Raw genomic sequence first — 22,816 nt, forward strand, 5'->3', positions numbered from 1 at the left:
TGGGTTGTTTCCAAAGCTTAGCTATTGAAAATAGTGCTGCTATAAACATAGGGGTGCAGGTGTTCTTTGGAATTGATGTTTCTGTGTCCTTTGGGTAAATACCTAGGAGTGGAATTGCTGGATCATATGGAAGCTCTATGTTTAGTAGGTCCAGAAATCTCCACACAGCTCTCCTAGTGGTTGGACCAGTTTGCACTCCCACCAACAGTGCAGGAGAGTTCCTTTTTCTCCACATCCTCGCCAACATTTGTTGTTGCTAGTTTTTTTAATATGTGCCATTCTCACTGGTGTAAGATGGTACCTCGTTGTAGTTTTGATTTGCATTTCCCTGATTGCAAATGATGTTGAACATTTTTTCATATGCCTGTTGAAGACCCTAGTTGTTTTATGCTTTATGAATTTCCTGAGAAGAATTCTGAATCTTTGGCTTCAGCAGCCACAGGCATTCACAATAAATTCAGATAAATATTCAGAATCAAATCAACACAGAGTATGGGGGAAGGCTACATATCTATATTATATCTATATCTACACACAGACACACACACACACACACACACACACACACACATATTAATGGAGAGCAATTTTCCTGAAATTGGGCTTTTAATGGAACCAGGTTGCAAGTCCAAGTCCTATCCTACCCCTTTCTGGTTCATATGGAAAGACCATTTTCTGTTCCAGTTTTGGTTGCTCTGTGATTAGGATAAAAAATTCAAACTCAGGCCCACTGAGACATAAAGCTCAGGACAGAGAGTGATTTTATTGTCAGTAAAAAGAGAATCAGATTAAAACAGACCCCCTCATATATTTTTCACCATGATTAAAAAATACCGTTTCCAAAAGAGATCAGAGTTAATCAATAAAAACAAATTAACTTAATGCCCATTCTGCTATGATATACCAAAAAGGAGAAAAGATTACTCCTTTCCTTTTCCTGATAAAAAAGAATACCCTGAATAATGAATCATGGAGAAACTCCAGGAAAATTCAACTTGTGAGACATTTTATGAAATAACTGATTTCTACTATTCATAAATATCTAAAGCAAATAATACAAAGAAAGGTTAAGAAATTGTTCCAGATTAAGAGGACTACAGAAATGAAAACTAATATCATTTGTGATACAGAGTTAAACCTTGGACAAGTAGTTAGAAACTATAAAGTTAGAAAAAATATAATTAGACAATTGATGGAACATGGGTACATATGATGCTTCACATCACAAGTTATCAGAGAAATGCAAATTAAAGCAACAATAAGATACCATCACATACCTACTAGAATGTTCATGGACAACATCAGATGCTGGAGAGGGTGTGCAACAACAGGAACTCTCCTTCATTGCTGGTGGGAAAGCAAAATGATAAAACCACTTTGGTAGGCAGTTCGGTGATTTCTTATAAAACAAAATACACTCTTACACAATTCAGCATTCATGTTCCTTGGCATTTATTCAAAGTTGAAATACGTATACACAAAAACTTAACCAAGGGTATTTATAATTACCAAATATTGGGAGTCAAGTGTAGTATCTGGCTCATAATGAATGTGATTCCCTCATCCACACAAGCAAGTATATCCCATGATATAAGTTTATCTCTAGGCCTGATTTCTCTCGAGTCTCAGATTTATATGGCTAACTGTTTACAAGATACTTCCATGTACATAACTCAAAGTCACAACAGACATTTCTAAAACTAAAACTATCCTTTTTCTACTAATGCATCCACCTTCCTTTACTATTTATCTTAATCCACCCAGACTTCTAAACTGATGCCCTAGGAGTCTTACATTCTCTTCATCTCCACATCCTATTATTTACATCATTCTCCTATTTTAGTTTCAATCACTTTCTATGCCATCCATCCTTCTATTATTGCCCACATGCAGGTCCTACACCTCTCATCAAGATTGTTCTTCTGTCAATTGCTTAGACTCCCTGCTTTTGGGCACATGTCTGGCTTGGTGTGAGCTATCTGGAATGCAAATCTGACCTTATCATTCTCCTATGGAAAACCTTTGAGTGGCTCCTCACTGCCTACATGGAAAAACTCCAAGTCCCATAAAATACTACGCAAGGTCTTCCCATGGTTTGGCCATACTAGTTTTCCCCATAGCATTTACTGCCTCTCCTTATCTTGCAGTTCCTACCTTGATAACACCAAATGTTCACAGATTGACACATACACCCCATGTCTTTATTCCTACAGGTCAAGTGTGCAATGATGCTTTTCTCTCCACATCATTTGCACAATTGTCATCATCACCAGCAACATCCTCCCCATTTATGTGTTTGCCATCCTCTCAACCTCCACCCAACTAGACTAATTACCTTGAAAGTTGAGCCATGTGCTATTCATTTTCATTTCCCAAAATCTTACATAGCACTCACGTCACACATAATCATTTCTCAATAAATCCCTATTAGCATGACCTGAGTGTGCTCAGAGAATAAATATGCTGGAAGCTGGTAGAATGACAATTAGGTTTTGAAACAGTTTTTCTAAGATTCTGAATTATTAACTAAGGTAACTTCTTCCTTTCCAAAGGAAAACAAAAACTTGCATGGTATCAGATCCTGCCTGATGCCAATTCTGGTATATATTAGCCTATGTTTGAATGGCTATGTTAGGCAATAAATAATAACTAGTCCAATAATAACTGGGTCATAATGTCATATTGAAGTATCTCTTTTCTTTGTCGTTCCTGCTTTCCTCACTATTAAACAGTGTTTTATATTAATATTCCTTTAGAAATCCAAAAGAATAAAGTGCTTTCATAATAACCAGCAAAAAAATGTAAAAGAAATTTTACATTTGTAAATAGTGCTGTATTAAACAACTTTTATAGATACCAGTAATTACAACAAGGTGATTTCATTTCTATCAAATCCCCCAAAGTAGGATTGTTGGATTGAGGATAATTCCTCACTTCATAATGTAGGGAATACAACAGAAACAATACTTCAGGAAAAGTAGGATCTTAAGATGTAGTTTTGGGTATTTTTTAGTAACTTCCTCTTGTCAGTGATGTCTCTGTGTATTGGTGTTTCCACATGTCACTATAAGCACCATAGTATTGACTTGGAGATTTGAGTTGCTTTGAGTTTCTCACCCAAAGACAGTAGAAATAAAAGATTAATTTATCTAGAAACAAAGGGATATCATAATCAGTGTGTCTTTCCTGCCTTAGCTTCAATACTTCAAAAATTTGTTGCATTTGAGGTATGTGTGTGATCTGAGGAGAAGAAAATATATTAAAATTGTGGACTAGATTAAATAAAGAAAAAGGTGCAAGAGTATCTCTCATTAGAATGGACAGTTCAGGATTGTACTGAGATAAAAGTGACCTCAATTCCCCTTTCCCAAAAGGGGTCACAAATCCCAGCTAAGCTAGGTAAGAGATAAGTTCTACTCAGTCCAGCTATTCTAAAGACCCTTGGGAGATGCACCATTTTTGTAAGAATAACAGTAGTCTTCAGGTATGGCTGTGGCTTCCTTGTGCTAAGTGGTTACTGAAACCTTTTGAGAATACAAACTCCTTTCTAGTTTGCCTGTCTTCAGTGGAATGGAGAAATGTGATAACTTTTCAGTTTTCAAATACACATGCACATATATATATGCCATATATTTACATATTTCATGGCTCATTCATAGTTCATTCACTAAACATTTCACCCTCCCCTACCCCATCTCTCCATACACACAGCCTCTTTGACTTTTATCAGGAAGAAATCTCGTAGTGAGGAAGAAACTATTTGAGTACAATCCCATTATCTCAGGTGACCCAGGCACAGTGGTTTTTCAGTTAACATGGGAAGTGTTAAATAAGAAACCAGATCAGGAGAGACAACTAGTGTTCCTAACTCAAAAGGAGTGGGATCAAAGTTATATTAATAAAAGAATATGCCCCTTATATAGACTAAAAAGGGCAATCTTGGAAGAAACTCTTTTTCTTGCAGTTTTTCTTTAAGGAACATTAGGGGGCAAATTAGGGGCAGGCTCATTGGAGGTGAAACATTCTGAATGCATGGCCCTTCCACAAGAGAAGGCCCCCTACAGAGGAGGATTATGGAAGAGGAATCAGAGAAATCCTTCACTGGCAAGTAGCTGAAACTGGAGTCCAGACTATTCCAGATTCAAGAGGTAACTGGCAGAAATAGTAGAGGGTGGTAGAAAGGGGAGGGGAGGATACACATGGAGCAGTGGTGCCCAAATAAAGGGTAAGACAGGAAGATAAAGAGACTAAAGAAGAATTAAGAAGGGAGTGCTAGCCTTTATGGAGATACTTGCTAAAAGCCCTAATACATGGGTGACTTATTCTCTTTTTGAGATATAAGAAGCTTAACTTTAAAAAAAAAAAAGGCAGTTTCTGTTTCTACCCCAACTCTCAACTGCTTGGAGTTGTTCATTAATATATCAGGAAAAGCATGACCTAAATCTTCTCCCAGTGAGTCAAGGAAAGGTGGGAAAGTTGGTATAAGGAGAGGTAGCCAGGCTATATCTGACTGTACCTATCCTACCCCAGGGTGGACATCTAGGTGGGGAAGAGCCACTATCAGCTGAGGCTCCTTCAGCCTGAGAGTAAGGCAAATCCCTAACTCCCCGGATTTTGACCTTATCCTCTGAAGAGGGTAGAGGATGAGGTCGGAGAGGTCAGGCATTTCCAAAAATATAAGCATGGAAAACCTATTAGCAATTTAAAAAGTTTATCAAGCACTAGTATATATACTGTCTGGGCTTTAAATATCCACAAAATTATGCTGTTTCTTGCACATAGTTGCCTAAACACATATGAATTATTGCAGTCATTAAACAGTAAGAGTTATTGCATACTTCAGTTACATCTGCCACTCTTCCCCTTCAAATTCTATTTTATTCTATATCATTTGCAATGTCTTACAGTTCTTTAAACACCCCAGGAATCTATATACATGCATGTGATCTCCTCTGCCTGAAATCTCTCTTGTCTTCTCTGCTTGCAATGTATTTGTGCAGGTTTTGGCCTATTGCAATACATAGTATGTATTCAGGAAATGTTTATAGAATATACATGAATTATTCTTTTATCCACACACATTGAATTAATCACTTCCTTCTCTGTGCTATCTTAGAACCTTCTGTATATGTCAGTCCCTTTACTTATCAGGCTATGTTGTCTATTTACTTATCTCTCTATGCACCCCAGACATAATCTTTTTTATTTTGTCATTATCACATCAAATTTTAAATTTATTTTTAAAAAAGATTTATTTATTTTTATGCATACAAGAGCTGGGTACAGGCCAGAGGTGCACAGGGGGTGAGAGGATTCACCAGAAACAGAGTGGGGAAAAGAACAGGCAGAGTGACTGAAAACACTGCTGAGGGGAGCAGCGGGGGAGACAGGAGAGGTCTGCTGTGCCATGTGGGCTGCTCCCTGACTGGCCAGGGGTGGAACTAGTGCTGCAGAGGCTGTGGATTGCTTCATAGTGCTGTGCTTGACCACTTTCGCCACCAGGGAGGCCCCTCAAATTTTTTATTTTAATGGACCTAAAACAGTTGGAGGTACTCACCATGACACTGCATAAGACCTCCTGACTTCTAATTTCTGTCCCAATGGTAATGTCTAGCTACTTGTTTCTTCCCCCTTTCTGGAGGATAATATACTACAGGCAGGCCATCTACCCAAATTAACCTCTTAAGGTGTTTATTTTAAACTTCCTTTGGAGGAATCTCCCTCTAAATAATGAAAAAAAAGTGTGTGCTTGTGGGGGTTCCTATTCCTCTTCCCCCACACCCACAGGCCAAATAAGGCCCCCCTTATACCCTGAGGGTATTCTATTACCTCTGAAATCTTGAAATAAATGTTGAAAGAAACGGCATCAACTGCTCATGCTGAGCAATGGTACGAAGTGGGTGCCAGACACCTGTTAGGCACATCGTCCCTGTTTCTGGGTAGCCTCTAGGTATGGTGAGGAGAACTTGAGCTCTTGTTGCCCTGGAATATCATGGCCCCGAGCAGTCTGCGTGGAGTTTTGCCAGGTGCCAGGCCGCTGCCAGGAGCGACGCCTACAATTTGTGCATGCAGCAGGGCAGGCCAGGGCAGGTGGAAGGCCTGGCCCCCAGGGTGCGGGACCTTACGTTCATGAAGCCAAAGCACGCTTCGATGGGCAGGAGGGTCTTGCTGGCAAACATGAGTGTGCGGGCCACCCGGGAATCTCTTGCCCGCTGTTCAGGACGCAGATGCCAGCAAGCACTTGTTCCAGACGTTGGATTCCGAAAGTAGACGGGTTCTTTGAATCGGGCAGACAGGGCTTGGACTCAGCGCGAGCTGCTATGCAGAAGACCTGGTTGCCCTGCAGAAGCGGCTGCGCGCGCTGTCAAGTGCGCATGCTCGGGGTCGCGCGCGCTTGACGTGGACGCGCGCTCCCCACAGACAGCGTCCGCGGCCTGTCAGGGGTCTCCCGGGGCTGCTGCACATCCTCCCAGTCGTCGGTGAGCGTGTGGAGGCTAGAAGACCCACAACACCAAGTCTTGTGGGCTTCGGCCTCCTGGCGCTTGTCCATCTCAGCCAAGAAGCGGCCCGCGGCCTGAACTTGTGGAGAACGGACACCTGGCCCAGGTGGATGTCGACGGCCGGGCCCTCCACAAAAGGGCGCGCCTTCGTGTACGGCCTGCTGTGTCTGTTCAGAGGCTCGTCAGCATCATTACGTTCCACTTTTCACTGCTGGTCTCTCAGGATGAGAGGACCTGGTTGGAATTCTTGTTGGGAATGCTGTTGTGGGACTCCTCTAGGTCCTTCAAGTGTGTCTCCAGACTACCTCATTGGCGCCCCAAGTTATGTGCTCCCTTGACGCTTCAGTGATTGCTCTGTACTATGGGGTACGATTTAGTCAGCCACTTCAGTCCCTTCACAAGCTGGGTTCTTGGCTTCCACAGTGAGCCTGACGACGGGGCTCCCGCTGACTTTTGTCACCCGCATGTTGTGAGTGTGCTGGAGGGCATGAGGATTCAGGGCTTCACCAGGAATTGGTCCACACCCACCTGGCCCTGATGTTCCCACAAAGTGCTTCCTTGGTAGCCTCCTCGTCTGGATTTTTAGTGTCTGGCCCTATTTATGTGTATCCTAGCAGGATAAGTAAAAGTGCCTGAAATTTTGTAGATTCTCAACAAATTCTTCTTGAATTGATTTGAATCTTTGTTCACTCTGAGCATCTGTTTAACCATTACAGTTGGGCATCAGGGTAGTCTGAGTACTGTCCTCAAATGCAGGCATCCTTATGGTGTGGGTTTTTTCTTCACATGGTGTAGTTGTTTTGAGGAGAAGTGAGCCTTCTGCTAGTGTCCAGGACCAAGAAGTGTACTCTGCTAGCTATTTTTGATGTAGAGGCTTGGACTCTGAAGTTTTCATTAATTCAAGATCAAAAGAAACTTTAGAAATGGAGACTATAAAGGAGCATATTTCACAAACGTGTTTTTCGAGTTTCTACAGCCCTTGGAAGTCCTGAAGTAGTGATGTGCGCTGTGGGCTCTCCAGGCAAGGTAAGTCCTTCTCCCTTACCTATGGGTTCTGGACTATGGGACACATCTCAGGTGACATTTGCATATGGGGTGGGGGTGAAGGTAGGGGGTGTGTCTAGGGCTTCCTTGAAGGGGAAGAAAATGAACAGCCTACAGGATGGCCAGATAATATCGCTGTTAGGAAAACAGATTTTGAAATCGGCCTTGAACTACACCCCTTATTACATGTGGAGCTTTGAACAAGCTGTTGAATCTTTCCTAGCCTCAGTGATGTCATCTGGAAAATGAGGGTTAATAAATAATACCTATGTGTTTTCATAATAGTTAAGTAAGCAAATGTATATAAAACATCCAATCCAGAGTAGGTATTCATTCTGTGTAAGTTCAGACTGACTGAAGCTTTGTCACTGCAGTTGATTTAAGTGTCCTTTCTTTGCCTTTGTCTATACAAGTCCTTTTTCTCATTAATAACTGACAGCATTGTTACTACCCACTTCCTCCTTGAAAAGTCCAGAAATGTAGCTTTCCCTAATCTGTGTTCTGTGCATCTCTTCCATGCTAGGAGCAACTCATAACTCCAAAACTTTCTGTTGACATTTACAACATTTTGTCTACTATTTCTTAAAATACTTTTTTCTTTTTATAGTTTTTATTTATATATATTTTATATATTTTTATTTATATATATATTACAAAATTATTCATTTTTAAACAATGTTTGCTTTACCCCCGCCCCTCTCAGGTATAGTCCCCATAGAATTTCCTTCACCAATTTACCCCTGCACCATAATTTTCTTACCTTATTCTTTCTGTTCTTTCAGAAATTCCACTTACATATACATTCATTTCATTTTGCCCCACAGGTCCTGGAGGCTTTATTATTTATTTTTTATTTTTTATCATTCTCTCTCTCCCCCACCCTTCTCTTATATTAAGATAAGTTTTACTGATCTATTCTCAGGGTCACTGATTCTTCTGTCATCTCCAGTTGTCCTTACGCTTTGTTTCCCAAGCCACTTTAACTTGTAGGACTTCCAAATTCTGTTTCCGTTGTGGGTATTGCCAGGACTTGCTTATGAGCATTTTTATTATATGTCTTCAGTAAACCTTGCTGTGGATCATGCACCTTAGTCTCAAGGCATGGCCTTTCCACTGATTCATATGTTGCCCAGCCTTGTTGAAAAATACACAGCCTGGAGCATGGTCAACAGATCTTTTCCCAGCAATGAATACACTTGGTGGTCTAAGGTAGGAGGAATAGTTAAAGGAATCCTTGGCTTGAATAAGACTGAGTAGTGCAAGGGGAATGGGTGACACATGGGAAGGGCTAGCATATCACAGTTAGGAGAGATAATGTCTTTGTTGCCCAGTAGGCTAGACCTAACACTTCTGGTTGGTGGCTAACAGGAGACAATTTTCAGTTCAGAGTAAAGAGGAATTTTCTAATTGGTAGAGTAGCCCAAAGGTGAAATTTTTAAGAGACAGTTTGTTGTTTTTCAGGGTAACCAATTAAAGGCTAAATGATTCTTGTGGGGAATGTTGAGTCCAGCACTGTTACACCAGACTCCACAGGGTAGAGATTCTGTGGATATGTTGATGGGTGCTGCGCCTGAAGATCCCCTCCCTCTGTATTTACTCAGTTCCGGAATGAAATCGTGAGGTCCTTGGCTTCCAACAATGGTGCAGAGGGCTGCTCTTTCCCGGTCGGTGCCTGCAGTTCACCCTGGGTGCCGACCCTCAATTTGGTTTTTCTTATGCACTTATTAAGCATTTGTTTCTCATGCTTGCACTTCAGAAAGCTAGTGCCAAGAAACTAAGGTGATGAAATCTCAGGTGCTGGGACAAGGAGAGACTTATTTCTACTCATTTTAGTTCTTGCATTCTCACATGAAGCTGGCAGCATCAGAACTTGCCATGATTTCCTTTCAGAGAACCCAAGTTATGACACTATTTAGGTTGGCTATTTTATTAGTGGAGTTTATGCAATTCTCTCTTAGTAAAGAAAAGAAAGAAAAAAGAAAACAATGGAAAGATGATTTCACGTGTAGAATCAGTGAGTCCAGAGAAAGTCAAATTTAGCTATGTCAGATGTTCTTCATTGGACCAGAAATATTAATTAGGCAGTAGTGACACCACCTGGTCTTTCTGGGCATCTTCACTCATTTTTTTTTTTTTTATTGGACAAATTTTTATTGAATCTGCTTAAACTGTTAGACATAGTAAAAACTATGTAAGATATGGGAGGTCCCTGATTTTGAAGGTTTATTATCTTGAAGGTTTATTATCTGAGTTATATCAGAAAAATGTGTATATATGTTTTCAACCTTGCCTCTCTTGTCCCTCATTCTAGAAATTCTTATTCCAGAAGGTTAGGAGTGGGAGTAGGGTCTTGGTGTTTGTATGCATCTTTTTTTTTTCTGAGAATTCTGATGATTCCTCAGGTTTTGGGAGTGCTCCAACAAAAGAATTTGATAATATACATGGAGAAATACTCAAGGAATTAGAAAATCAGAGAACCAAAGGGATTCAGAGTAAGAGTAATTGGAATAGTCAGAGAGGCTTCCATGAGAAGGAGATTCTTGTAGATAAAAAAAGCAGAATGTTCAAAAAATAAGAGTAGTAATAAGGTAACATAAGTAGTAGATATTTCAGAATAGGAGAAAGGCTTTTCTGCCTTATATATACTACTTAATAATGATCTAGTTTTCCAACTTAATTTCTGTCTTTATTCTGGATTCTTTTGGAACAAATGAAATATGTTTTTGATATTGCATTGTCTATACCTAGTGTAATCATACTTCCCCTGATTTACCAAGTATGTCAGTCAATGTATGCTCAGAATAACCACTTCTCTATGTTTCACAAAGAGAGTATGTAATACTAATCTTAGTCTTATGGGTGTTGGAAGAGATGGAAAAGCTAAAGAGGAAAAACAAGGAGGCTTGAGAAGCACATAGGATAAAGAGTGATTCCCAGAGATAATTATCTGTAGGAAGCAGGTTGCTAGCTGTAGGGACTGGGGAAGTAAAAGGGTAGAGGAGTGTATTACAACCCAAGAGCATATTACAGGGGTTCACAAGCCAGTGCCAGGACTGCAGAGAATGGTTTCCCTGGCCAGTGGCAGGAACACCAAAGAAGGGGAGTTACCGTGGAACCTATAGAACTCATAGGGTGCAGCCACTTCCAGAAGCAAGAGTATAAAAAAGAAAAAATGACTCCTTCACTTGCCAGAATTAGCTGAAAGTTAGTGAGGGAATCTGGGAAATATAGTTTATAGAAACTAAGTACAGAATAGATGGAGGAGCCTCCCTGGTGATGCAAGGGGTTAAGACACAACCTATGAAGCTGTCTGCAGCCTCTGCAGCACCAGTTCAATCACCTGCCAGGGAGGTGACCCACACGGCACAGCAGACCTCCTCTGACTCGCCTGCAGCTCCCCTCAGCAGCGTATATTTCAGTCGATCTGCCTGTTCTGTTCTCTATTCTGTCTCTGGTGGTGAGTCCTCTCACCCCCCCACACACCTCTGGCCTATACCCCAGTTCTTGTATGCATAAATAAATAAATCTTAAAAAAAAATAGATGGAAAAAGGTGGATGTGGCATATCATGGATATACAAATAAAGTCCAAGAAAAGTAGAGAATGAATCTTATGAAGTTTGTTAAAATTATGTGAACACGCACCTCTTCCCCTGTTTTCCCCATGAGTTCCCCACTCATTCAAACACCTGTCTAGCTATGTGCTCATCTACCCACTCACTCACACTTATATCCATCCACCCACCTTTTCATCTATCCATTCATTGATCTAGTTAGTACTTATTAATGTCAAACATTGTGGTAAACCCTAGGGATCCAGAGATATTGCTCTGCAACCCCCCTTAACTAGCTTCTAAGTCAGAAAAACAGTAAACAAATTTGATAGTCACAAAAAATACAATGACCATATGATTCACTTTTTTATGCTTTCAAAGTACTTTTTCATCTCCTATACTAACATTCATATAGAATATTTTTAAGAGACATTTTCCTCTTGAAATATTTTTATTTCCCACAAACAAACTTTCCATGAACATTGCATGTCAATTTCTTATAAATATAAGGACATTCACATTTTTCTGTTTTCTCACACACTTGGTTCTTACTCTCCTTTTTGATGAAAGGTATTCTGCCTTGACCAGTGATTTCCTAAATCTCTTCCATCTCTATGGAGCTAAACAATTCTACCATGCCACTGACTATACTCTGTGGCCATTTTTGTCTGACTTCCTGTTTTCCTTCCATTTTATGGCCTTTTGACTCTTGGATTTGCCCATTTTCCTCCATGATCTTCGCGAACTGCGTCTTGAATAACAACCTTAGAGACGTTTTGAGAGATTAGACCTGGCTGTGAATTCTCCTCTACTTGGCCTACCCTTCAGAGGGTCTTGTCTCTCTAGTCCTGTAACTTTATATTGAATTGTCCTTACTCTGCTTTCTGCCAGTTTCTTTTTAGTTCATTGTCTTAAAAAAATTTAATCATATGTTTGCTTTTGATTGGCAATTACCAGTGTTTCTCAAAGTCTTAATGAACCGCCTGCCTCTGAATCACACAGGGAGCTTATTAAATATTCAGAATCCTTGTCCAACTCAGGTCCTACTGACTTATAATCTCTGGTGTGTGACCCAGAAATTTGCATGTTTAACAAGTCATCTGGATGATTCATAATGGAGATCTTTGTCTTCAGCTCTGATATTTTTATTCTCTCCTCCCTTGGTGATTTAAAAAAAAATACAGGGTTTTAACATAATATTGTCTTATCAGACTTCCCAGATGGGCAGTAATGATTTGAAGTTTGCCCTCTTACTTCTAAAATCATTTCACTTTGAGCCACTTACAGTCTTTCTTATAGTCTGTCTGGGGTTGAAATGTCCCAAAATGCTGTGGAGTAGAACAGATATTGATGGTGAAGATGAGGCTCAAAAAGATTAAGAGACTAGAGAAAGGTCACACAGCTTGTTAACTATAGAACTGAGATTAGAATCCAATCCTTCTAGGATCCTTTCATTTGTCTTCTCCCAATTCAGACTTTTTAAAAAATTTTTATCTATGCTAAAAAACATAAATTCATGGTTTTTTCTTTACAATATAAATAACATGTTGAACCCTTTTCTCACCAACATTTTATAAAAGCAAAGTGAATCTTTTCTCCAAAAGCAAAAAAGAAACTTGAAAATACCTCTTTCATCACAGGCCACTGTGAACTAGCATGGTTCATTCCATGAGTTGTGCTGATTGAAATAGGGAAAGACCGTACACACTGAAGTGAAGCAAACAGTCATGATAATTTCAAGGTCCACTGAAATTGCAGAAAACAAGTTAACTGCTGCCATCCAATGGAAATGAAGCAACTTTAGGTTTAGCTCCCAGACCCTGAAATTTCATCAACTCAGAACAGCTTATAAGCATTGACATGTAAACGCTCCCATTTCCTGGTAATTTGCAATAAGAAAGAAGGAACCAGTGTTGTCAGTCTTCCAAAGTGGCTGATAATTCCAAAGTCATTTAGATTTGGCGTTGCAGTATGTTTTTGTGTTTCGTATTTGAATTTGGGCTTAATGCATTCTGAGAAATTTTAACATTTTAAATAATTACACAGCTGTGAGATCCAGGAAGTAATATCTGATCTCACTTGGCCTCTTAATTTAACACTTCCTCCTTTATGAAGTCCATAGTTGTTATGGTGAGTGATCTCCCATGGTACCAACCCAAACTGAATCTCAGTTTCTAACTTTGTATTTCTTTTGCTTATATAGTGATTGTGTCTATTTTATAGGAAAGACAAAGTTGCTAGATAAAATACATGATACCCCGTTAAATTTTAATTTCATATAGACAACAAATACATTTTCAGTATATTTCAAATGTTTTGAAGAAACAGTGAATAATTTTTTAGTATGAGTATGTCTCACATATTTCAGATAAACAAAGAATAATTACATTTGAGACATACCTATATTAAAAAATTATTTGCTGTTTATCTGAATTCAGGTTTAACTGGTATGTGTTTTATTTTTATTTTTTAAACTGGGCAACCAAGATTGGGGATTAAGCAAGGTGATGTGTTTATAGCAATAGTTCCAGGCACATAGTAAGCATTCAATAAATTTTCAATAAATTAATTTAATTTTAATTTCAATAAATTTTCTTTAAAATTATTTTCATAATAAAGTTTTTATAGAATCTAATAAATAATAATAATAATAATAATAAAAATTGACAGTTGCATATTATTTCACTATTTCCAAAGCTGCTTCAGATTCATGACCATTCTGATCCTCTGAGTAACTTTCTGGTATCCCTATTTACATGAAGAAATTAAGCCATATACATGTAGGTTTTACTCACTATAGAGTAATCCTCAGTTTGCTGTACATTTGTTTTTGTTTCATAGACATTTTTGAACATTGATGTCATTTACAATCATTGGTACTATAAATATTATTGGAATGAACTTCTAGCACTATAATTTTTTAATAATTATGGTATGAACACCTGAAGTGAGAAACCATGATTGTTTTGTTCTCTATTACCTAAGCAAAAATATTGCTCAATATGTGTTTGTTAACAAATGTAACTTTCATATTATTGCTAGGTGCTTTTATTTATTTATTTATGAATTATTTTATTTTATATAATTCTTATGCTAGGTTCTTTTAATGATGAACCTAATGACAATAGTATTAATACAGTTTTATAATGTACAGTAGTAGGCATACTGTAGATGATTTACATTTACTAATATGGTCTTCACACTGCTTTATGAAATTGATAACATTATTACCCCATTTTACATCGAGGAATGAAGAGTTTAGGCTATTTCCTATACAGCTGTTTGGCTAGTAAGCTGTGGTGCTGGGAAGCAATTTCAGGTGACCTGACTCAGAACCTGTACCCTTAACTGTTCCACTATTCAGCTGACAGGAGTGGAATCAATGGCCCTTAAAACATGCACATTTTAAGCATTTTTAAAAAATTTTTATTTATGCATACAAGAGCTGGGTACAGGCCAGAGATGTGGGGAGTGAGAGGATTCACCAGAGACAGAGTGGGGAGCAGAACAGGCAGACTGACTGAAATACACTGCTGAGGGAAGCAGCAGGCGAGACAGGAGAGGTCTGCTGTGCCATGTGGATTGTTCCCTGGCCCGCAGGGGATCGAACTTGTGCTGCGGAGACTGTGGATTGCTTCATAGTGCGGTACTTAACCTCTCTCGCCACCAGAGAGGCTTTTAAGCATCTTGTTGTACACTATCAAACTGGTGTCCAGAAATATTGTATCGATACACTATTCTACCAAGAATTCACGAGTGTCTCAACACAGCTCTTCAGCATTGGGCATTCTCATTAAAACATTTTTTCATGTCTGATAGGTGAAAAATAGTATATAATAGATTTTTAGTTGCATTTATTTGATTACAAGATGTTGAACTTTCTTTTCCATATGACTTAAAATACATGCTTCTTATATATATTTATGTCGATTTACATTTTTATAAATGTACTGTTTTCATTTGTTGCAAATGACTTGTAAAAATCAAGTTTGCTTGTCTTTTGCTTTTGGACTTTCAGCTTATGAAATTTAATTATAAACAGAAAAATATATCAATCTTTTGTGATTTCTTCTGTTGCTTTTGTCAGAATGTGTAGGTCCTACATTTTATTTTTTTATTTTTATTTTTATATTTATGCATACTTTCTTAACTTTTCACATGAAACATGTCTTTTTCCATATATGTACATCGTTTGACTAACCCTGCATCAAGTTACCTGTCCTCATACCCCAAGAATTTACATTTTAAACTATACATTGTAATCCATTGCTTTTTTGAAGGCTCTGCCTAGAAAACCTGCCATTAGTTTCTGAAAGCTCTCCTTGGATTTTCTTTATGTTTTAGATGATTGACACCTAAAAAGATGGAGATACATTTTTCTTTCTGAACCTTTCCTTGCTGACTCCTTTCTTTACTAACATCTTCCCCTAAGGGGAACCCTTTGCCCCTCTTTCAGGGACAGTGTCTCTCCAATAGGATCACATCTGAAAATACTGAAAACCTCAGATTGCTGATCCAACTATCCTGAACAACAGTAAGACTTTCTATTCTGTCTAGTGTTTTGCCTGATTTCAGCACCTTTCCTATATGTGACTTCAGTATCCCTGTGAAGCCCATGGATAAGGTACTTTTTCCCTTTCTCAGACGATGAATCAGAGACTGAGAACTTAAGTGCTCCAAGGTCACTGAACTTGTGTACCTATGACTAGAACATGGTTATTCTAACACCACCTCTTGTGACCTTTTCAGTACACCAGATTTTCTTATGAATGACTTACTGTTGCAACGAGAACAAAATAATCACATAGTTATTTCTCCTCTCTCCCTTTTTGGTGTTTTAGAAGGTTCTGAAACTTTTCCACCCCTGTCAGAGTGTTATCAATTGGGGATAAGAAATCCTCTGAGCATTTGTTTATTGTGCACACATTAAAAAAAAAACAGTGAACAAAGATGTGTATATTCTGTTACTATAGAAACAAACGTTTCCTTAAAGAGGGACTTGTGGTCATATTTAGTCGGAGTATCTCATATTCACACACTAGAAAGCCATGTGTCTTCTGATTATCCTTTCTGTCAGCCACAAGATGGTACCCTTGCACAGCCTAGAGAGAGCATGGGGCAGAGGCAGGAGAGTTTGGAGAATTCAGCAGAAAGGACATTAATCTTAGGTTAAATGTAGCATGAATACAGAAGTAATCTTGCCCTTATAATCTTAAATAGACTAAGGTTGTACTGGTTCTTCATCAAAGTAACAAGGAATTTATATATACTATAATTAGATCTACCTCTTTTTTCTACACTCTCTCTCTTTGAAAAACACCAATATTTTATTTATTCCACAAGAACATTGTAATCTCCTCTACTGCTACGGATGGAGAAATTTGGAAGTTGATTAGGCTTGATTGAAACTCCCCTTCCTTCTAACCACTAACATTCCTTCTCCTTTAGAGAGGGATGACTTTTGGGATAAGCTCCCTAGAAAGGTTTTGAAATTCAATTTTCATAATGGTACATGACTAAGGACTATGTCTTATATCAGAAGACACAATTTCATTGAAGATCTAGCAGAGAACAAATCAGAGCAGTGAAAAGTTAGAAACAATGTAAATGTCTAGGGAATGGGAGTAGAACATTCGTATAAAGTCATGCTGTTGTATATAATAAACAGCAAGTTGCAGAAGAAAATGTATATTTAAGTGAAAAAGTGGATTTAAAAACATTATTTTCAGTTATGTAGATGTGTGTTTGTGTGTTTGAAAAAATGCACAATAAATAACAGTGATTTTCTCTGAAAAGTGGTGCTAATCTAATTTTAGACCTTTTAGTATTGTCTACATTTTCCATGATAAGCTTGCTTTGTGTGTGTGATCACTCATCCAGGAGGTGGGGAGACTCTGCTACTGACTTAGCCTTTTCCTTGCTGAGGAGGAGATGAGATACCTGGATAACAGCACCCTCAGAATCACAGAGTAGGGAGGGGGAATAGTTCCTAAAAAAAAGGGGATGAGAGGGAGACAGACACTACTTGGAAATAGGCCAACTATCTTGAGGACTTAAGACTTTTGGGCCTGTGTGATATGTTCTTTTAGGGATAGTCAATAATTTGTTGGAAGTCCTGATGGTACCAGCCCCCAATATTGATTCTTTAAAAATATGCTATGGGCCTCCCTTGTGTTGCAAGGGGTTAAGCACCGCACTATGAAGCAATCCACAGCCTCTGCAGCACGAGTTGAATCCCTGGCCAGCCAGGGAGAAACCCACTTGGCGAAGCAGACCTCTCCTGTCTCGCCCGCTGATCCCCTCAGCAGTGTATTTCAGTTAGTCTGCCTGGTCTGTTCCCCACTCTGTCTCTGGTGGATCCTCTTACCCCCTGCATCTCTGGCCTCTACCCCAGCTCTTGTATGCATAAATAAATAAATCTTTTTAAAAATATGCTATGAGGTGGAAATTTCAGGATAGCCAAAGCTGAAATCAGCCACCTCCATCTTTTTTGCTTTGGAGGGATGGGTAGTGTTGGGTGTGAACGTAGAGGGCTTCAGAGGATGGATTTGTTTTCGTTTATGTTGTAACTTCTGGGTACAGAAATATTTGGCAGTGATCAGAATATTTGGCATCTAATCAGAAGGTGGTAAGACTGAGGCAGCTTCACTATGAAGGTCCTACTCTGTACTTCAGTCATAAAATTAAATAGCAGAAATATGCATTTGGATAGAGATTTCTTATATTACCCAAAAATATCCCCACTACCTGTTCCGATAAATATGAAATGTAACTGTCAAAAAGGTGCACACATATGGCATAAATTGTTCAGTAGTCACAGTTTGAAAATTTCATGTTTTTCTCCCAGATAAGGAAATATCATTAATTTCACACTGAGTGTTAAGGAATTCTTTTCTAGGACCCAGAAAGAGAATTTGGCCAGGGGTTTTGCATAACATTTATATAATTCAAATTGATTCTTACTGTAAATTGAATTGGGTCTCAGAAATGTGTGCAGCTTCAACAGTTTATTATCCTAGAGCAGTGGTTCCCAAATGCTTTGTGGATCACCTGTATCAGAATCATGTGGAAAAGCTTTTAAAAAATCCCTTACGCCAAAACCACATTCAGTTTCTGTAGTGAGTTCTGAGATATCTTCCCCTGCCCACCTCACTCAATCTTCCCCAGGTGACTCTGAAATGCAGTCAAGATGGGAAACTACTAACTCTGACAGGGTATGGAAGCTGTATCTTTCACATTTAATGTGGTGGGTGAGTAATGATACCAGGGAATGGCATTCTGCATTCCCCAGGCCCTATCACTGTGTCAGGAAAGTCTAATTTCATGTAAACAACTGGCATTTCAAAATTCATAAACTCTTGGAATTTAGGGAACACAAAGGCTACTTTTCTGGAGGCTGTGCCTAGCTTTGAGATGTGGCATTAAATAATCCATCCAACTTGTATTTTTATTTCTGATGCATTTTTGCCTTCTGCAAAACATTTTTGCAGTGATATTAGTCTTGTCATTGCTTATGGCACCGTGATGGACAGGAGTATCAGCCATCATTCTTGGTCCTTAGAAATTCACTGTTCAGTGATAGTGAAGGCAAAGATAAACAGCTGGGACTACATCAAATTAAAGAGCTTCTGCACAGCAAAAGAGACAATAACAAAAACAAAGAGAAACCCCACCGACTGGGAGAACATTTTTGCACACAACACTAAAGATAAAGGACTGATCACAAAATCTGCAAAGAGCTGATGAGACTCAGCACAAACAAAGAAAATAATCCAGTCAAAAAATGGGCAGAAGAGCTAAAAAGAAACTTCTCTGAAGAGGAAATGCAAATGGCCAACAGCATATGAAAAAATGTTCAACATCACTTGTAATCAGGGAAATGCAAATCAAAACTACCATGAGATACCATCTTACACCAGTGAGAATGGCACATATTGAAAAAACTAGCAACAACAAATATTGGCGAGGTTGTGGAGAAAAAGGAACTCTTCTGCACTGTTGGTGGGAGTGCAAACTGGTCCAACCACTATGGAGAGCTGTGTGGAGATTTCTGGACCTACTAAACATAGGGCTTCCATATGATCCAGCAATTCCACTCCTAGCTATTTACCCAAAGGACACAGAAACATCAATTCCAAAGAGCACCTGCACCCCTATGTTTATAGCAGCACTATTTACAATAGCCAAGCTTTGGAAACAACCCAAAAGCCCAAAAATAGATGACTGGATCAAGAAGATGTGGTACATATACACCATGGGATATTACTCAGCATTCAAAAAAGATAAACACATGCAATTTGCAGCAACATGGATGGAGCTGGAAGGGATCATGCTCAGCGAAATAAGCCAGAAAGAAAAAGAAAAATACCGGATGGTCTCACTTATAGCAGGAATCTAGAAAAATTAAATAAGGGACCAGGAAAATGAATAACTATAAGAAAGTGAAAATCAAAATCAAGAAAAAACTATGAACCAGAGACACTCTATGGGGGGTGGGGGGCTGGGAGGGGAGGGATTGGTGTCAAAATAAGGGGGTTGCAATTTTATGGGAAATATAAAAATAAAATTTATTTAAAAAAAAAAAGAAATTCACTGTTCATCAGAAAGTTGGGCCAGGATGGTAGAGTCCTACCACTACCTGGAATAACATCTGCCATGATAGGTGGGGGGTTGGGAAGAACATGGGTGAAATAAGGATAGTAGGACAAGATTCTTTTAAGGGTTAGATGAATTATTATAACTTAGTATGTTCCATAATTCTTAACTCTCTCTTTAGGGTTCTCTAGAAAAGTCACCTAGTTTAGCAGGCCTGGGTTCTTCTGAGAAAATACTGTTTGCTTTTACGGCAAGATATTCTTCTATTTATTGTCAGACAGTCTCATAAATTAGTTGAAACTAAGAGAGCAGCCTCCTAAGTCTAGTAGTAAGTGTAAATGCTGTGTGACTTTTTACTTGCATGTTACAGATGAGGTTCCTCCTATGGATGCCTGGCTGTTACTTTCCATTAGCATTCTTATAAAGCTTTGGTCTGCTCTGGTTTAGCCTGTCGTAACAGGATGTGATTTTGGATCTTGTGCTTGTGATGTACCTGCTGGAAGTCCTAGTGGACTTTTTGCCTTTTCCTTTCTTTCTTTCTTTCTTTCTTTATTTTTTTTTTTTAAAGATTTGTTTATTTATTTATACAAGAACCAGGGTACAGGCCAGATTCACAGGAGGGTGAGAAAATTCACCAGAGACAGAGCAGGGAACAGAACAGGTAGACTGATGAAATACACTGCTGAGGGGAGCAGTGGGCGCGACAGGAGAGGTCTGCTGCACCATGTGGGACCCTTGCTGGCCGGCTGGGATCGAACCAGCGCTGCAGAGGCTGCAGACAGCTTCACAGCGCTGCGCTCAACCGCCTGCGCCACCAGGGGAGGCCATTGTTGCCTTTTTTTTAACTAGAGCTGATGGATCCATTCCCAAAAAGATACCACCCTTTTACATCTTTCATCATGGACTGCTGAAATAAGTGTTTGTAATAAGGTTTGTAATAAGGACTAATAAGGTTTGTAATCCCCATTTCTCCTGCACTGATGCATGTCCTTCTTTCTCCACCAGGTCTGAGTGATCTTGAATCATTTATGTGTTCCTTGTGTAAGAGACCCCTAGATCAGAGGGAAAGATCTTGTTTTCAATTCCACTATTGGAACTGACAATTTAGTCTTTAATCAGACTAGAACATAACACATAGGGGCCTCCCAGGTGGCCTTGGGGTTAGTTCTCAGTGCATTTACTACTATGGTCTGAGTTCGATCCCCTGCCAGGGAACTAACCCACAGATGGTACAGCAGACCTCTCTTGTCTTTCCCGCTGCTCCCCTCAGCAGTGTATTTCAATCTGCCTGTTCTGCTCCCCACTCTGTCTCTGGTGAATCCTCTCACCCTCCTCATACCTCTAGCCTACACCTCAGTTCTTCTATGATAAATAAATAAATATTTAAAACAAAACAAAACAAAAACACAACGCATGGTAGGCACTCACTATGCCTTCCCATCATATCCACCTTTAAAAGTGTAATTCGGGATTTGCTGGTAATCAGGATAGTAAGAGGCTCCTTTTTGCCTGTGAAGAGCTAGCTACATAAATTGCAGTGCAAAATGAAAGTGCAGGTACCTAATTTAAAAAGCAGAAAAAAAGGTGCCATTAAAGGTACTAAAATAGAAATTTTTTTTCCTTTGTTCCATAGTTTCTCTCTTGATTTGTCATGGTGTTTTAAGTTTGCTATTTAATATTATTCTAAATAATGACAAATTAAAAATTTAAATTATTAGCATGTGGCTTACCATTCAGTTCATATTGTACAATGCCAGTTTAAAATGCAAATATAGGAGCTTTAACTCATGCAGAGTTAATGTACTTATATAATTTGTATTTCATAGCTCCTACATGTTTATGCATTTCATTCTTACCAGAACACTGGAAATGCTCTATAAAACTAACAACTTTGTAATATTACCTTTTGATATGTGCATATTCTACCAACATTCTACCTGATAAATAAATAAATAAGAATTTAAATGAAAAGAAACTATGCTTGCCCTACCTTATTCTTTCCTTCTCAGTTACGAGTTTCAGCATAAGTGATTAGTTAGTTAATCCAGGAGAAGTAAATAAAGTATAGGATAGGGTCCTTGTTGGTTTGTATTTCTTAGAATGTTATTGTCTTCTTTTGGCATTTAAAGAAATTTATGGTTCAAATGATAAGAGTGGCTCTCTCTAAGCTGTCAATTTACTCAATTGTAGATATAACATGTTCAATTTGTAGAGATTTTAAATTTTGCTGAATTCCCATACATGTGGATTTTTCAGAATTGTGTACTCAAGGGACATCACAAAAGCTGTGTGCGAAGGGAGTAGCAAAAACCAGTTGCAGATATGTATGTTCTGTATATTTCTTCCACTTGTGCTCACACTCCATTGTTCCATTGGGTTTCATTTATATAACAGACGTTGAAAGGAAAACTTATTAAAATTTTATGATGGCAGCAGAGCATTAAACCAGACACAGGGTTCTTCTGAACACAGAGCCCTTCTAATAATAGGTGGTATGCCCATGGAGCTTGGGTTTCATGAATTTTTTCTAGATTCCTCCTACCTCAGGACTCTCTAGCTACCCTTCACAGTCTAATAAGCATAGCAGGTTGAATAGGTATTATGCAGTCACATCTTCAATACAGCAGGGATCCTGAGGAAAGGGGATAGGACCCAGGACCATACTTAACCATGGAGACTGGACTAGAAGGGGATTGAAACAGAACCACTTGCAGTTACAGCTAGAAAAAGCATGAGCAGAATTCAGCATACAAAGACACATCGTTCATTTCCATCCACAATTTATTGTACAAGATACAAAAGAACTAAAACATGGCCTGTACCCTTAAAGCTCAGGAGGTCTTGAGACATGCAACAGATTTGAAGTTTGTTTTGCAGGAAATGGGGATCCACCAAAAAACATTAAAGGATAACATGGGGGTGATTTCTGTGTTTTACAGAAATGACTTTGGCCACAGCGCAGTTGTGAGTGGAGAAAAGACAAGACAAGGGGACAGGTAGAAGGTTGTGGCAGTACTCCAATATCTAGTAGATCCCAAGGAGAGATTAGCAAGGAAGATACTCTGGGATTTACAAAGTGTCTCAGTGAGAAGGCTAGACCATAAAAAACATCAGAACTGCTATCA

General features: G+C 38.9%; 2 protein-coding genes across 3 annotated transcripts in view; one reads left to right on the forward strand and one right to left on the reverse strand.

The window, feature by feature from the left end:
- Window positions 1–1,324, reverse strand: part of SLC1A1 (solute carrier family 1 member 1) — a 140,338-nt gene extending 139,014 nt beyond the window's left edge. The window contains exon 1 of the mRNA XM_054689817.1: window positions 1,278–1,324. Within this exon, the coding sequence (XP_054545792.1) occupies window positions 1,278–1,302 (25 nt within the window). The 5' untranslated portion in view covers window positions 1,303–1,324. The remainder of the gene's footprint in view (window positions 1–1,277) is intronic.
- Window positions 1,325–6,444: 5,120 nt separating this feature from the next.
- GLIS3 (GLIS family zinc finger 3) overlaps window positions 6,445–22,816 on the forward strand; it is a 654,971-nt gene continuing 638,599 nt past the window's right edge. For both annotated transcript variants that reach the window (XR_008549586.1, XM_054689181.1), the window contains exon 1: window positions 6,445–7,526. The gene's annotated coding sequence lies outside the window, so the exon portion shown is untranslated. The remainder of the gene's footprint in view (window positions 7,527–22,816) is intronic.

Source organism: Talpa occidentalis, unplaced genomic scaffold, assembly GCF_014898055.3.
Source record: "Talpa occidentalis isolate TD23 unplaced genomic scaffold, MPIMG_talOcc4v2.1 talOcc4.7, whole genome shotgun sequence".
Classification (NCBI taxonomy): Eukaryota; Metazoa; Chordata; class Mammalia; order Eulipotyphla; family Talpidae; genus Talpa; species Talpa occidentalis.